The sequence below is a fragment of the Herpailurus yagouaroundi genome, unplaced genomic scaffold (genome assembly GCF_014898765.1).
Source record: "Herpailurus yagouaroundi ecotype Mexico unplaced genomic scaffold, PumYag 141, whole genome shotgun sequence".
NCBI classification, from domain to species: domain Eukaryota; kingdom Metazoa; phylum Chordata; class Mammalia; order Carnivora; family Felidae; genus Herpailurus; species Herpailurus yagouaroundi.
In genome coordinates this window covers 16,367,213-16,384,410 of record NW_024412396.1, presented here as the reverse complement: position 1 = coordinate 16,384,410, position 17,198 = coordinate 16,367,213, and the positions used below count along the sequence as shown (strand labels likewise).

Sequence of the window (17,198 nt, the reverse complement as noted above, 5' to 3'; positions counted from 1 at the left end):
GCAAGGAGGTCATAATAAGGGTGACGGAGATAATAGCAGTCAGTGTCATCCCCACCATCCCCACTGCTCACGGTCACCATTTCTTCAGACCTCGGCATAGTCTCCATTCCTTATAATGGCTAATGAACTAACATTTCCAAGAAACAAAGTCTGCTTTTGCTCAGTGATCTCAAAGCGCTTTGTAAATGTGACTTTTAAATTGATATGCTAATCACAGGAGCTAAGTAGAAAAAGATGCAGAGTAAGAGGTTAAGGTTAAGCATGTCATGGGGCCCCTGGGTGGCTCAGTTGGTTGGGTGACTGACTTCGGCTAGGGTCATGATCTCACAGATCGTGGGTTTGACCCCCGCATCAGGCTCTGTGCTGAGAGCTCAGAGCCTGGAGCCTGCTTCTGATTCTCTGTCTCCCCCTCTCTCTACCCCTCCCCTGCTCATGCTCATGCCCTGTCTCTCTGTCTCTCAATAATAAATAAACGTTAAAAACTTTTTTTTTTAAAAAGGTTAAGCATGTCATATACTCTTGTTTAATTTGAGTAATTGATGGAGCATGAACCAAGACCCTAAAGAGCAGTGAAGGATATAGAAAGGAAGTCTACAGACACTTATGTATGTACAAAGTCTGGTTCCCCTGAAGAGAAGGATCTGCAGGAAGAATATCAAAGAGGAAGAATATCAGAGTGAATATTTTCCATTGTTCTTGAAAATGATACCAGTAAAAGAGGGGTTGGCAACAACACCCTTGTACTTGGGAGGTTTACAGAAGGCCTCTGCAGAGCTATTGGGGTTCCAGGCAATTCTGATGATGGTGTCGTGAAATTTGAAGGGCTGAAAAAGATGCCAGACTGAAGAAAAACAAAAACAAAATGCCACCTCTACTACTGTAGACTAATCACACCCAAAATTCCTCCCTAGAAATGGAGTACTTTCCTTTGTGAAGTCTTTTGAATTTGTGGTGGAGGCTCCCCAAATACGAGTTAGTGAAACCATCTGTGGTAGCATCCTGTGGAAACCTTATTTCCAAATGATGCTTGGGCTTTATTTTCGAGAGTTCTTAAACTGGGCATTAGGAATCTATGTTTTTAAAAGACTTCCCAGATGTGTGTGATGTACAGCCGGGTTAGGGAACCATGTTCTTCTCTCTCATTGAAATGCCAACACACTGGGGGCACCTGGGTGGCTCAGTGGGTTAAGCATCCAACTTTGACTCAGGTCATGATCTCTCAGTCTATGAGTTTGAGCCCCACACCGAGCTCTGGCAACTCAGAGCCTGGAGCCTGCTTCAGATTCCGTGTCTCCTCTCTCTCTGTTCCTCCCCTACTCTCTCTCTCTCTCAGGAATAAATAAACATTAAAGGTTAAATAATTTTTTTAAAAAAGCCAACACACCTATGATTAAGGGATTCATAATTTAAGTCATTAATTGCTTATACTTTAGAAAAATTAGTTGACATGTGAGAGTGAGATGCTCATGTGGGGAAGATTCCAGAAGACAGCAGACAGAGAGAGAGAGAGAGACTTAAGAGCTAAGCAATGGCCCCAATACCAAAATCAGTGATTTAAAAACTTTGCCTGGTCCTAATAAGTCCATCAATTTAATGTAATGATATTTTGCTGAATGCTTAGAAAACTCATCGTGTGTCAAGTATTGTTTTAAATGCTTTACAAATATTAATCGATTTAACCTTCATAACAACCCTATGATGTAGGTACTAGCATTTCCCCCACTTTATAGATGAGGAAATTAAAGCTAAGGTGAAGATATGAAGTTATTTACCTGAGGTCAGGGAGCTATTAAGTCACTGAGCTCCTCAGTTCCTGCTCCTAGCTACTGGGTACTGCTACCTTTCAGATAGTGGGCTAGGCACTGAGAAATCAAAAATAAATGGCCCTTAGGAAATTTTAGATTTGTGGAAAACAACTGGGAAATCAGGTTCCTGCCATCTGTGCTTCAGGAAGAGAGAGCATGAACTGGGTCTTCTCCAAGCAAATCTTGGTTGACCTTCCATCCTGCTCATTGCCGCTCACCATCTTTGCAAGAACCCATCACTTAGCTTGCCCTTCATCTCCTCTGTGTTTTTGTCAGAAAAATGGTAAGAAAATTTGAAGATATACTCAATTTAGAGTGGAGTCAGTTTTATTTCATTTCGAAATGGGATGTAACTGGGTATTGGTCGTGATGATTCTAGAGATTCTCACTTTGGGAAAAGATTTGCCACAGGAAAAGGATGAACTCTCGGGGGAATCAACGCAGTCATCAATTTCATTCTTACAGATCCATCCTTGGTTTGCAAATGAGACGAGAGATGCAGCTGCAGGTGAGACAGTACTCATTTCAAAGAAGTACTCGGCAGACCCCAGCTTTAAAGTGTCCACAGCTGTTTGAAGCTGTGCTTTGCATATTTACCTCTTTGTTTGGTCCGCTACTCCTTCTGCTCAGAGATTCAATGAGACAACTTACAAAAAGAATTTATAAGAAAATAAGTTGTTTTATAATTTTCTAATAACAGCTTTCAATCTGTGGGAAGAATTTTTTTTTTTAGTTCCTCATCTTTTCTTAACTAGACTCTATTCACATAAATAATTCCGTGGATTCTATTTAATTATTATCCTGATAAATGATATGACCTGTTAACTGGGAAGAATGCCAGATTTTAAAAAATTAGTTTAATGCTTTTCAATTACTTTACACTATTGTTACAGCATAACACCTTACTAGCTTAAAGTAGAGAGGAAAGGGACGCCTGGGTGGCTCAGTCGGTTAAGCGTCCAACTTCAGCTCAGGTTATGATCTCATTCGTGGCTTATGAGTTTGAGCCCCGCATTGGGCTCTGTGCTGACAGCTCAGAGCCTGGAGCCTGCTTTGGATTCTGTGTCCCACCCCCCACCCTCTCTCTTCCACTCCCCGGCTCATGCTCTATCTCTCTCTCTCAAAAATAAATAAATGTTAAAAAAATTTAAAGTAGGGAGGAAAAAAGATCTCAACTTGTTACTAATGTCCAAAGCTGTTTACAGTAGTTTATAGTACTGAATTAATGTTACTCATCTAGAATTTTGCATTTATGAACTCCAGAGTTTTGTCCTATTCTGGCCATTAAAATTGTAGTATCTAATGATTACTTTAATATTTCTTAATTATTCAATTTTTAATAATTGGAGCATATTTACTATATCTCCATAAGTGAAAAGAAAACTGTTTCTGCTTTTCAGTGTTCTTGAACTATTGCTATCTCCGATAGTTATGTTAATGAAAAGGATTATTAAAGTGTCTAAAATATACCAAAAGGACTTACATGTCACTTTGCTAACATTATGGAAAAGAAATTATTTTTAGTCTCATTTTTCAGTTAAGAAGCATGATGCGTAAGTGGATAACCGGCCCATAGTGACATAGCCTGTGGTTTTCAAAGCCAGGATTCTTAACCAGGCATTCTGATTCCTGACATCACCTACTTAACCACTGTTACATCTCCCTCTTTAGAGGAAGAGCATGTATGGGGAGGCCTTAGATGTACTCAGTGGAGTTCTTGACACGGGTACATTTGGCTTAGAGATGAAACGTGTTTTTCATGGGCAATCGAATTGTCTCTGTGGAAAATACTATATAGCTTCTTTAGTATTTGCCAATAATCTATTTGATTATTCTCCTTTAGGTATAGGCCACTAGTAGGATGGTACATTTTGACGTTTTGGTTTTGGTCACTGTGATTTGTAAAACTTGAGGCAATAGTCGAACTTTTCCCATTTCTATGTAGTTTATGGAATGGACTCTGTGTGTCATTTAAAAGTACTTTAGGGGCGCCTGGGTGGCGCAGTCGGTTAAGCGTCTGACTTCAGCCAGGTCACGATCTCACGGTCCGTGAGTTCGAGCCCCGCGTCAGGCTCTGGGCTGATGGCTCAGAGCCTGGAGCCTGTTTCCGATTCTGTGTCTCCCTCTCTCTCTGCCCCTCCCCCGTTCATGCTCTGTCTCTCTCTGTCCCAAAAATAAATAAAAAACGTTGAAAAAAAAATTAAAAAAATAAATAAATAAAAGTACTTTAGCTGATATGATAGAAGGACGATGGTTCTTGGAGTCAATAGGTTTGATTTTTAGTACTGATTCTTCCAACTACCAGTTTTAACATGCTGGACAATTTCTCTCTCTCTCTCTTTCTCTTTCTTTCTTTCTCTTTCTCTCTCTCCCTCCCTCCTTCCCCCTTCCCCCTTGCTTGGAAGAGAAATAAAGATTTCTTGTTCATGGGGATCTTGGGGAAGACCAAATAAGATGACATATAAAGCACTTAGCAAATGTGTCACTTACAAAGCGGGTACTGAATACATGTTACTTCTCTCTCCTTCCCTGCCGGCCCTGCTGCTATATTTTAAACTCTGGTTACTGACAGTTTTATAAAACTGCTATGAAATCTGAGGGGAACTGAAACTGTCATTCTAATTCATGGGAGTTGGTTATCTTCACAATGGTCTCAGGCCCCGAATATGTGGCACAAATGTTTTTGTGAGCCCCACTAAAATAGAAGGAAATTTGTTTGGATATTATTTTACTAATCATTCGTACCCATCTTGGCTGTGGTGCACTATCTTATTTCTATTACTCAAAGCTGTATTTAAAGCAAACTTCTCCCCAATTGCTGATGATAAAATGTAGCTTCGGAGCTGGCTCAACCAAATCTTTGTACATTACTTCATGCTTCATTCATTTATGTTTCTAATCTCAATGCCATTTTCAGTATGTTTAACTGTAAGCTGTGTATAACATTAAAATGCCTCTATCACCTTATTTAAAAATATATATAAAGAGTGTCATTCATCTTATAAAAATGTAGTTAAGTTGATATTAATCTGCAATGATGTCTAATTATTCTCATTTTAAAGATGCAGAATCTGATGCACAGAGTGACTGATTCTCTTGAAGTCATTTGGAATCTATCAGTAATATCTGTGAGATGTTTTTGAGTTTCCCAAATAAATAATATCACTATATTCTTTATTATAGAAAAAATATGTTATATAAATAGAAATATATTTTGCTCAACTTTCACATGTGCTTACATTTAAAGAAATGAAGTGGGGCACCTGGGTGGCTCAGTCAGTTAAGCGCCAGACTTCAGCTCAGGTCATGATCTCATGGTTTGTGGGTTCGAGCCCCACGTTGGGCTCTGGGCTGACAGCTCAGAGCCTGGAGCCTGCTTCAGATTCTGGGTCCCCCTCTCTCTCTGCCCCTCCCCTGCTTGCACTGTCTCTTTCTCTCTCTCTCAAAAATAAATAAACATTACAAAAAATTTAAATAAAAAAGTAAAGAAATGAAGCAAAGTTTTGTATATTTAAAATTAATCTGACACCATCCACTTAATTATATGACCAGAAGTAGAAGCATTTTAAAACATGAATCCCTTTAATTTTCTTTCTCTTGCAGATATACCAATAATGATTAATAATAATAATATAATCTGTCACTTATTGAGATAACTGTATCAGTCTGTCTATCTCTTTGGTTCCTGGATCTGTGCTAGGCAGTTGTAGATGGTTCTTATTTAATTTAATGTTTGCCATATAACATACCTTTCATTATCTACTTTGGGTAATTGTATCTCACTTTTTTTGGGGGGGGGGGAATCCCATCCTGCCGTCCCTCCTACTTCTGGGTGGAGTTGACCCTCCCAACTCCAAGAGTAGAGTAGAGAGCCCAGGTCCAGCCCAAAATATTCCCCAGACCCTGCTGGTGGGTTCATCGATCGATACTGTCAGTCTGAAATTTGATTTCACTTAAATTATAAGCTAATAAGTTAGTCTATTGCAGTTTTATAGATGCTAGCAGAAGACACAAGATTTCTGGGTCAGAGACAAAGAATATTATTACTTTATGGTGCAGCCAGGAAGCAAAAAAAAAGTTCCTTTTGCTTCTGATTCTCATGGAGCTGACGCCATATGAGCCCATCTGGATGATGTGCAGCAGTGGGTTTATGTTACAGCTAAGGAACACTGATCTTGGGGAAACCACCACTTCATAGCAAGCAGTAATCAAGTCTTCCCTGTTCTTAAAAGAGACATTACTTGAATGCTCGAGATTCTTGCTACAAGCACGACCTTGAGAAATAACCCAGGAAAAAAGTGGTCAGAGCCTTTATTCTTGGCATACGCAGCAAGATACATGGAGCGTGAGAGACACACGGAGTGGTGCCTCCCGACAGATGAACTATGTCAAACAGTCCATTTAGAACCCCTTTTTTTCTCTTTCCTTTGAAATTTGAACCTGGAAAAATATCACGTTTCAGTTTCTGCTGCTGTCTTGTAATTACAAAGGAATAGCTTATCTGAGAATGGAGTCAACGTGCCAAAGTCGGAGATGAGAAAAGAAAATGAAAAGAAAAAAAAAGGTCCACTGAGTTATGGATCAAGTAAACCATGAAGCCATATCTTCCTCAAGAATTTTCAGTTATGTGAGATAATTAGGTTTTCATTCATTCACAACTAAAAGGTTTCTGATGGATTTGGCATTTGACATGTTGGGTCACCACAACACCCCTAAAAAGAAGGTATTATTATCTGATGTTATAAATGAGCAAAACACACACCATGAAGATTAACTCACACAGTATCACACAATTAATAATTAGCGCCACATTTGCTGATGGCAAACTCCATGCTTTTAACCCTTAAACCTTTAGTTCTCAAACTTTAGTGTACTTTAGAAACACTGAGATTCACCCCAGATCTAATGAATCAAAATCTCTACAGTGGAGATAGAGCAAAGAGAATACGCACATTTAAGTTCTTGGGTAATTCTGATGCAAGGCTCATGGACCACTTGTTAAGAAATATTTCCTTTAGACAAAGGTATGACTTCAAGGATACTGCTGCCTGATGTTCTGACACTATGTCCTTATTAAAAAGCTTTGCTTCTGGAAGATAACACTTGAAGTCTTGTCAGTGATATAAACTACAAATCAAAGGAAATCTTTTTCTGAGAAGAGCTCTGTTGGGAGTAGAAAAAGTCAGAAAAAAAGGCTTCTGAGCAGGGGCGACGAGGGTGGGAGATTGGGCCCTTAAAAGAGAAGGGGAGACAGAGTCATGAAATTCTATTTCACCCATTATTACCTAAGAAATTCCTTTTTAAGGTGTGTGTGTACGTGTGTGTGTGTGTGTGTGTGTGTGTGTGTGTGTGTGTGTTTTAGGTTCAGATCCTACATAGAGTTTATATATGTATATATGTATAGAGAGACTAAGGAGTCTCTTGAAAAAAAAAAACCATACAGACATCTGCTTGATTTGCTAGTTACAGTGGCTCATTGGACATGAAGGAGAATGTTTAATTATTGACTTTGAATAGACATTTTGCCACTGCTAATAATATTAGCTAGATTAATGAATTGTTCGAGGGTTATAGAGACAGAAAGACACCACGAGAGCTATTGTTCATCAATATTTAGATAGCCTTTCCCAGAATAGTCATGTAAACCACATGTGTCATTGTAAAATATTTTCCTGCTTGCTTATCATGTCTTGGATTTTTTTCTCTCTCCCTATTTAAATGTAAATGGAGTATTAGTTGTCTTTTGATACAGGTATTATTATGGTGAGAGTCAGAACTGTTTTTGTAGGCGATATTCTACAGTGTTTCCACAACGTACCGTCTTACAAGTGGGCTCTGATACATAGTAAGTCTTTTTTAATTTTAATTTTTAAAACTTTTAAAAATGTTTATTTTTGAGAGAGAGAGAGAGAGAGAGCACAAGCGGGGCAGGGGCAGAGAGAGGAGGATAGATGATCCAAAGTGGGCTCCGTGCTAACAGCAGTAAGCCCAATGTGGGGCTCAATCTAAAACACTGCAAGATCATAACCTGAGCAGAAGTCAGATGCTCAACGGACTGAGCCACCCAGGTGCCCCTTTAATTCTTAAAGCTGGAAGTGCTTGAGATCTTCATCCCTAGCCGGGCTGGGCACGAAGGCAATGAGGAGGGCGCAGAGTTGAACTCTATTGCAAGGATAGTAGGATAGCTGATATCATTCCCCACCTCTCATTTTTTAAAAAATACTTCTTGTCCTTTCAAAATTGAATACTTGAATCAATCTGGCTTAAAGAGATATTTATTTTTAGAGTCTTAAGCTCACTATTGTTCCAAAGAATTTTAAGACCATTAGTCTCAGTCTTAAATGTGTGTAATATTTCCAACTATTGACTAATAAGATTGAGTTTAATATGTGTTTTGAAAATAATTAGGTTCATTATCAAAGTGAACTTTACCAAAGGGTTTTTATTTTAAATTATATCTCCCTTATAGATGATGTTCCTCTCCACCCAACAGTTTGACAAGCAGGTATTTTGATAATTTTAGTTTGCACTGGTTGCTTGTGTTCACAGGCCTCCTCAACTTTATCACCATGGTAGAGACACATTCCTTTCCTTTATAGTTGAAATCAGAAACTGAACTATATCTGATCATCCTTAATACAAATCCTTTCATGAGTACACTCTCTATAATGCTTGTCTCTAGATATTTAACGAAATAGTAAATGATCACTTACAACATTATCTCTGTGCCTGCCTTCCTCCAGGGAAACCATGTAACAATGTTGAACCTCTCTGCCTTCTTTTAAAACCAGCAAACTGAAATGTGCTGAATGAAAAGCAAGATTTCCATCTGAATATATGGAAGAGGTTCTCATTAGCTCAAAGGTGTATGGTGCAATGAGATAGCAGCATAGACTGCAATGCTTTATTTTTTTAAGCACACACCACTGTAACAATTATGTGAACATCTATCAATCATTTCAGTTTTGTGCCTAACCTCTCTGATGTGGTACATTGGAATATAGAAGGTAATGAGCAAGATTTACAAAGCTACCCCACTACCAAGGTGGTTTTTTTTAGAAGATTGATATAAATATGATATCTCTAATATTGGTTTAAAATAAGTTGGAAATATATCACAGATTTTAAAAATGTATCTTCCATAATATTTTCCAGAAGAATGCCTTACCTTTCTTCTCAGGCCAAAATCATGCATACAGCATTTGGTGCAGTGATCAGGGTTAAATTACATGAGGCATGAAAGATTTTCAACATGATCCTGTTTTGGGATATTGTGTGAGAAAATGGCCTCTAGGATACAAAGGTCACTAGTAAGAGAGATAATAATTCATAGACATTAGAATGATACATCTTAACATATTTCATGAATCATGTTCAGGGGCCTGGGTGGCTCAGTCTGTCAAGCATCTGACCCTTGCTTTCAGCTCAGGTCATGATCTCACAGTTAGTGAGTTCAAGCCCTATGTCGGGCTCTATGCTGCCAGTAGGGAGCCTGCTTGGGATTCTTTCTCCCTCTGTCTTCCCCTCCCCATGTGTGTGTCTCTGTCTCTCTCAAAATAAGTGAACTTAAAAAATAATAATAAAATAAATCATGTTTCATTGCAGTCTCTCATTCTGAGATGAGATTCATCACCTTAGGATAGGAGAGAGCTTGTCTTCAACTTGTAGGCAATGCAAAAAACCTTGGAAATCAGGTGAGGCAATGGGGGTAGTGGGTTGCACAGAGATTCACCAAATCCTTTCATCCTGCTTTAGCACATCAAGGGCTAAGACTAAAGGACTCCTCTCCTTTGTACTTTCTCTAGTGGAAAGGAGATGTGGGGTGAGTGGAACGGTTTTGTTGTTTTTTTTTTTAATTTTTTTTCAACGTTTATTTATTTTAGGGACAGAGAGAGACAGAGCATGAATGGGGGAGGGGCAGAGAGAGAGGGAGACACAGAATCGTTAACAGGCTCCAGGCTCTGAGCCATCAGCCCAGAGCCCGACGCGGGGCTCGAACCCACGGACCGCGAGATCGTGACCTGGCTGAAGTCGGACGCTTAACCGACTGCGCCACCCAGGCGCCCCGAGTGGAACGGTTTTGAGAAGTGAGGTTGACAAAGGTAAGGAGAGATGCAAAAGGCCCAACACAGAGCCACATAAAGAAGATCCAAGACAGGAGATCCAGAGGGTCACCAGTCCACAGCCACTCTAGATTCCCCTAGCCGCTGAGCCAAGAGGCTCACCATGGGGCTGCCTATGGCAGGGCGAGATCATTCCTTCTGTGCAGAGTCAAGGGTAGCCTCCCAGACCAGTGGCTGGAGGAACACTGTGGAAGATTCTGAAAAGGTCACAGCCCACAGGAGCTGAGTGTGGCCCTCACCAAGCTGAGAGGTTGGATCATAAACTCCAGAAGCTGCAGATTTCAACAAACTATAGAAGGAATCATCTTGAGAGACAAACCACCTGTTTACAGAGGGCAAAGGGCAGAGAGGGCTCAGTTCAATTGGATGTTTGAATATTTATTTAATTTTTTTCTCCCAGCTAGCCAGTTGGAAGGGGCTTGGAATAATGTTCAGGTTAGTTAAAACCAAAATAACAAAATGTTTTCTCTGCATATCTAAGTTATGAGTTCAGTTTGCCACCTTGCGATAGCTTTTAAAAATAGTTTAAAAAGACAAAAGTCCAGCTATCCTTAGTCATACTGAGATCATGTATAGAACTATAAAGCCTAGAGTTAACAGCATTTGTAGCTTTTTGAACCCCCCCCCCCCCCCACCACCACTCTCGCTCTGGAATCACTGCTATTGCCTGCTTGGGAAATATTGCTTTCCACTTATTTTGCTATGAAAAGAAAACTGCCCTGAAAAATAAAGTCTTTTACAAATTTTCTCTAGTATCTTCTTAAATTCTTCTAGGGATAGAAAGGCCATCGTTGAACAAAGCATAAAATATGACTCTCTTCTCATATGTTGAAATCTGATTTTTCTATTTCTTTTACCCATTTCCTCTGGAACACCTTTAGGCAATCTCTCTCTCTCTCTCTCTCTCTCTCTCTCTCTCTCTCTCTCTCTCACCCTCTTTCCCATTTTTTCCTATTATCTTTCCCTGGGATGTAAGTCAGCAATTACTTAGCTCCCACAACAAAGTCTGAGGTCATAAGTGAGGGAAGACAGTAATTTAATCTGGCAAAGACTGAGGTATCATCTAGTTAGTTTGGTGACAAGAACAGACCATAAAGACTACAGGCCACTACATTGCTTCCTATTCATACTGACTCAAAGTTGCTTTTCCTCTTTCTCTGAACCAACAGACTTTTCTTTTTTAAAAAAAATAATAAATCAAAGTATAACCCCAATCTTGGTAAAATTCCCAAAGTAATCTGAAACCTTTCTTCTTAAAATCTAAGTGAAACATAAAGCGACCAAGCACATGTGATGTGTTTTTGAGTAATCCCTTGAAACAGTAAAATTCAAATGGCAAAGTCAGACAACTTGCAACAACATAATATATTTGTTTATTTCATTAATATTACGATGGTAACATGTTAAGAGCACTGGATTTGTATCCTGTAAAGAGGATAATGATCAAGATTTAGCTTTGTAAATTTCATTGTTCTTAACCATTAAAAATCTATTTTCCAAAGTAGTAATAATATATATTATTAAGGGACAGAGCTAAACTTTATGATGTATAACCAAAAGCATATGTTTGTTCATTAGTTTAAACAAAACATTAGAGACTTTTTAACTCTTGGTTACTGCTTTCAGGAAAGCACAATGTTCTTGAAGCAAATATTACACAAAACATCTTTTTCCATAGTGATTTCAACCGTTGTGTATCATGTCCATGACAGCCCCAGATTTAGTATCACCCAATGGTTGTAATACACTCTGGCTTTCTTAAACAATCAGCCAACAAACATGTATTTAGTGCCTACTATGTACATGCCAGCATACTAAAGCAATACAGGAAATACAAAGAAGTAAAATTATTGGTCCTTGCCCTGCTCAGGCTTCCAATGTAGTTGGTAAGATTAAACACAGACACAAATTACTCTACTTTCAGTGTGTGAAAAAGAAGGGACAATGTTAACCAGAACGTATATTAGAATCACCTATGCTGGAACTTAGAAGAAGCAGGGGCCTAACCAGGGACATTCTCAACACTGATTAAAATCTGTCTGAATCAGATTTCTCAGCTCCAGACCTGAGTGCTGCTTGAACGCCCCGCATCTGAAAGTGCTCCCGCAGCCTTGCATCTCTCACTGCTAGTGGCTGTATTTGGCAATTGTCTCGAGGACTCATGACAATGGAGCAAGATAAATATTCATAATATGTAAAAAGCAGAAATAAAGTCATACATACGGTGATGTTGGAAGGAATTCAGAACATTCCACTCTGCATGGGAGGAGGCTAAGCCACGTTACCTATTTATTTATCATCATGATAATTATTATAAGACAAACAAGAGACTACATAAGAAAAGTATAAAAGAATCTCCAAACTTCACTGAACATAAGCAAAAAGAAAAGACGGCCGAACAAAGAAGACGGGTTTTGAGTGGGCCTTGGGGAGAGAGCTTCCCCCCCACTGTCACCTCCATCCCCACCCCCAGTGTCCTGAAGAAAAGGCCCTGGATTAGGCAAGTAGAGAAAAGCAGAGACACATTTTCAAATACCACAAATAAATAAACAAACATGTTAATCAAGAAAATAACTCATTAGGCACCACTTGAAAGGCAGCAACCTTCAGGGGCCAGGCAGGCCGCACTCTTTAGCCTGCAGGCGGGCGGGCGGCAGCAACGCGGTCGGGATTGGCCAAGGCTCAGAAGGCGCCACGGAGGTCCTGGCCCCGGTGCCTGGTCTTCGACAGAAACCGGGGCAGGAACCGAGTCTGTTGTTGCTCTTACATCTGCACCTCCAGAAGCTTAGGTGAGGGAGAAATCCTAGTGTAGCGGCAGCAGCCTCGACTCCCAGGCGGCCCCGCAGAAAGTGCGCCCTGACTCGCCCGGCCTAAGGCAGACCAGCAGTGTCCTGGGAGTGCCCAGCACTTGGTCTTGGAAATCAAAAGCGCCGGTTGTGAGCCGGAAAACAGGGTGGTTTCCGTTACAATCCCTTCCCCGCCAAACCCTGGAATCTTCTAAAAAACTCCTGGTCCTCAGTTCCTTTTTGCTCCAAGTGGGGTTTAGATGGGGACTACAGAATGCCCGGGGTTCGAAGCGCGGGACCGATTTTACTAAGCACCTGGCTCCGCCCTGGGCGGAGAGGGAGTGGCGAAGGGGTTCGGGCAAGGGCACAACCCCACCTGAAAGAAGAAAAAGACCTACTGCCTAGTTCATTCTCCAGTCCTACTTCCCGTCAAACGGGGATGCGCAAACACAGAGCGGTGATTCTCTAGACTCCGCTAGGGGCGCCAGGCAGACTCTGGCTAGCGGAGGGGCGCGGCAGGGCGGGGCTGAGGGCGAGCTGGGGACTCATCCCGTGGGAAACCCGTGGCGGTAACTGTGGCTCAGCTCAAACAAAAATAACGGCTGGCCGGGCTGAGGGTCAGGCAGAGTTGGCGACGTTTATGAGTTCATGATCTGCACCTGCAGGACGGGGCGGAAGGAAAGATCCAAGTTACAGAGTGGGGAGCATAGAGGGGCGCAGAAGTGCAAGCGCAGTGTAGGAAGGAGCGAAAGTAGCAGACAGAGGAGAAAGGGGCCCTCAAGCCTTCCCAACTTATAAGCAAAGTGCCCAGTTCCAACTTTGTCGCGCGACTCTCCCAGGTCTCTCCACCCCACGCGCACACAGTGTCTTACTTAGCCCCACTTTGCCCCACCGCACCCAGACGCCGGGGATACTTTCACCTCTCGCACCCGGCCTCCCTTTCTCCTCCTCATCTTCCTCCTCCCGTGGCGCAGGGCCCTTGCGTGGCCAAGGCTCAGAGAGTCGTGATCCGAGACGTACAGGTGCCATTACGGAACACACCGCCTCCAGACTCCAGGTTCTCCGGCTGGAAGTCCTCCACGCTGTAAGCGCGACTCTTGAGGGCCGTGGCGTAGTAGTCGACAGGCTCCTCGGCGGCGTTGTCCATCCAGCTGAGGCACAGGATGCGCTGGAAAGAGCGCTTGAAGTTGTCCGAAAGGAAGCCATAGAGGATGGGATTGGCGCAGCTGTTGGCGTAGCCGAGGATGACCGACAGCTGGCTAACCGTGGCGTCGTCCTGCTCTGCAAACACGTTGACCAACTGCACTACATAAAAAGGCATCCAGCAGATGACAAATACCATCACCACCATCATCACCATCAGGGTGATCTTGCGCTCCGAGCGCTTGCGCTGCTGCCAGCCGGCCTTGAGGGCCACCATGCGCATTTTGGCGATGATGAGCACGTAGCACAGGCAGATGGCCCCGACGGGCAGCAAGAAGCCCATGAGAAACGTGTACAACACGAAGCCCACTAGCCAGCGCTGAGCGGGCTCAGGCATGAGCATGTTGCAGGCCACCGTGCCATCACTGTTGGCCGCCGTGCGCGAAAAGACCACGATGGGCAGAATGACAAGCAGCGATAGCACCCACACGCCCAGATTCACCACCTTGGCCACAGTGGGCCGGCGGTAGCGTGCTGCCTTGATGGGGTGCACCACGGCCACGTACCGATCCACGCTAAGGACAGTCAGACAGTAGATGCTGGTGAACATGTTGACTGCGTCCACGCTGAGCACGAGGCGGCAGAGCAGCGCGCCGAAGGGCCAGTGGCGAAGCAACGTGGAGGTGACCAGAAATGGCACACTGAGCATGAGCAGCTCATCGGCGATGGCCAGGTTCAGGATGTAGATGTTGGTGGCCGTCTTCATTTTGGCGTAGCGCAGGATCACGTAGATGACCATGGAGTTACCACACAGCCCCACCAGGCACACCACGGAGTAGATAAAAGAGATGAGGATGGCGCTGCCCTGGCCCTCGCTCAAGGTCCCGTTCTGGGACGCATTTCGCCCCGGCTCCTCCATGCCGCCCGCAGCGCCGGCCCCGGGGCCCCTGCTGCCGCCGCCTTCGCCGCAGCTGCCCGGGCTGGGGCTAGGAGAGGAAGGAGAGGAGGCAGTGCCATTGGGGAACATTTCAGCTAATGGGGGCTGCTGGGGCTGCTGGGGCTGGAGCGCTCTCCTTGCGCCCCCGCCGCTTGCGCTCTCACTCGGCACCCTGCCCGCCTGCCCGCAGCTCACTGCTGCCAGGCACCTGGGATAGCACGCAGAGGCTAAGGGGAGCTTGGCTCTGACCAGCGCCGGCGGGGAGCATTGCCTAGCGGCTGCTTGCGCGCACCCGCAAGCCCGCTCCCAGGCGCCTGGGCACACGCGAGCGTGGAGAGGGGAGACCGAGAGGCTGGAGCCCCGCGCCGCACAGCCATTAAGTGGCGCGGCTCTGGGCTGGTGAATGATTAATAGGCACCACCAGCGCGTCAGCAGCTACGAAAAGGGAGGGGTGATGGAGAAAAGAGGGAGGAAGGCGATGTAGGTGGTTTACCACCCCTCGCCCATTTTTTTTTTCCTTCCCAGTCCTGTGCTCAGATCAACTCGAGCAGCTGCTCCAGGGAGTCTCTTGCAATACCCTTTACCCATCCCTCAGCGGGGACTGGCGAGTTTCTCCTCCTGGAGGGGGGGTGGGAACCAAAAGTGTAGAATCTTTCCCACCCCGGCTCCTTTCCAATGAAGCAGACCCCAAGCACAGATGTCCAGAGTTCATCTCAGTTTCCCTGAGTTGCCGCCTGGTCCTGAGAGACCCCCCAACTCCATTCCCGTCCAATCGTCCGGGGCCCTAAACCCCTACCTCCCGCCCCCGCTAGCCCTACCCCTGAAGACCCGCCGCGGAAGCTCTCAGTCCCCCTTACCCAGGGCGCGCTACTCCCAGACCGACGCGGAGATGGCCCGTGCAAAGTGCCTGTGCGGTCTGGTAGCACGGTGACGTTCTTCGCGCGGTCCAACTCCTTTCTTTGGGCGGGACCCCAGCACAGGCGCCCACGCAGATACTCTTAGAGTCGCTGAAACTGACCCTGAGCGGTGTTAGGAGGAGGAAGCGCAAAAACCTTGCGTTAGGAGCTTCTGCGTTACAACACCGCAGGCTGCTCTTCGCAGGCGGGAGCGGTTTAGGGGCCTGAGTAAACCATTGCGAATCTCTTAATAAGGCTTGTGGTGCCCAGAGCCCCTTGCGTCTCCCAGACGAATATAGACTGCAGAAAGGAGGACGCGCGGCTGGGAGCTCGGAAGGAGCCTGAGGCTCCCTCCCGAACGTGCCAGGCGCGGTATTGGAAATCCATCTAGGTGTTCAGTGGGGAAAGATATGGCTGCGCCGCTTGGAAAGGCTCCGCCTGCGTCCCTGCTGTACTTTGTACCCAGGAGAGTTGGCGGGCCCCGGGGGAGGAGAGTGTAAAAGGCCTGGGAGGGCAAGGACGCCAGCTCCTCTAAACCCACGCGGGGTCCGCTGTGCAGGTGACCAGACCTGTCACCAACTCCACAAACTGGCCGGAAGACCTTCGAGTCTTTCTGTGAACAACTAGGATTTCAGCCTTTTTTGAGGCCCTGGACGTGTGACCCCGTTCTAATTCCGAAACTTTTAAGAGACAGAAATCGATGTAGGCATGCCTAAAGCGCCTTTGCCTCATTTAGGAATTGGATGGTTTCTGTGGAAGAGAATGAATGTTCAATTACCATGATCTTTACCTTTCGGACTTCCCAGCATCCCTAGCCTAGGCTCCTTTTGGCCTTTCACTTGTTGCAGTCCAAGGAAGAATCACTCCTTCCAGCTCTCCTATCCCTTTTCAAAATCCCATCAAGTCTTTCTCCGAAACGCACCTGTTCCCAGGAAGACTGACCTGCAGCAGGTCTTTCAAACTTTAGCTTTGTCTCCAGTTTCTTGTTAGTTTCTCCTTCCTCCCAACCACGGAGCAGTGGGTCTCAGTTTTCCCTCCCATCAGTACAGTTTACACTCAAGAGAGGCGACCTAAAACAGACTAACCTCCTCACTGAAGCTATTAGTACCAGACAGTTCAGAATGCAGAAATGGATGCAGAAACTGAAAGGAAAAAAAAAAAAGCATAATTCCTTTTGCCCCCTTCCTTTATCTGAGCAATCATTTGCATATATGTGTTTTAGTTCTCAAAACGAAATGCTCCTAAAAGGAAAGGAATAACTTCTGTAGTGTGTTGATTATAACAATCAAAGATAAATTATGGCAGACCCTCATAGGAAGGTGTGCAATGGACACCGAATTATTAATAAGAAATGAGCTAGGAAGGAATTTCAAATTTTACAAGGTCCAAGCTATTTAACCCATTGCTTTATTTAAACAAATTACTTTTTACCTTTTACGAAAACAGGATGTGGAATTGAGGGTTAGTTGTGTTTTATTTTCCTTAAAAAAATGCTGAACATATGGAGA

At 44.0% G+C, this 17,198-nt stretch overlaps 1 protein-coding gene and 1 long non-coding RNA gene across 5 annotated transcripts; both read right to left on the bottom strand.

Moving 5' to 3' along the window:
* Window positions 1–2,114: 2,114 nt before the first annotated feature.
* LOC121031272 (uncharacterized) lies at window positions 2,115–3,785 on the bottom strand. Its single transcript, XR_005790642.1, has 2 exons — window positions 3,289–3,785; window positions 2,115–2,307 (listed from the first exon to the last, which is right to left on the bottom strand). It is a non-coding gene; the product is annotated as an uncharacterized LOC121031272 (long non-coding RNA).
* Window positions 3,786–11,278: 7,493 nt separating this feature from the next.
* SSTR1 (somatostatin receptor 1) lies at window positions 11,279–16,840 on the bottom strand. Of its 4 annotated transcripts, XM_040476986.1 has the most exons (3): window positions 15,652–16,840; window positions 13,735–14,843; window positions 11,279–13,373 (listed from the first exon to the last, which is right to left on the bottom strand). In XM_040476986.1, exons 2-3 carry the CDS (start codon window positions 14,774–14,776, stop codon window positions 13,333–13,335), a joined length of 1,083 nt encoding a protein of 360 aa, XP_040332920.1. In that variant the 5' UTR covers window positions 14,777–14,843; window positions 15,652–16,840; the 3' UTR covers window positions 11,279–13,332. The 4 variants fall into 4 exon arrangements, 2 of the variants coding, with proteins under 2 accessions (XP_040332920.1, XP_040332919.1); XR_005790843.1 differs by lacking the exon at window positions 15,652–16,840 and having other exon boundaries at window positions 13,635–15,621; XR_005790844.1 differs by lacking the exon at window positions 15,652–16,840 and having other exon boundaries at window positions 13,644–15,621.
* Window positions 16,841–17,198: the final 358 nt, after the last annotated feature.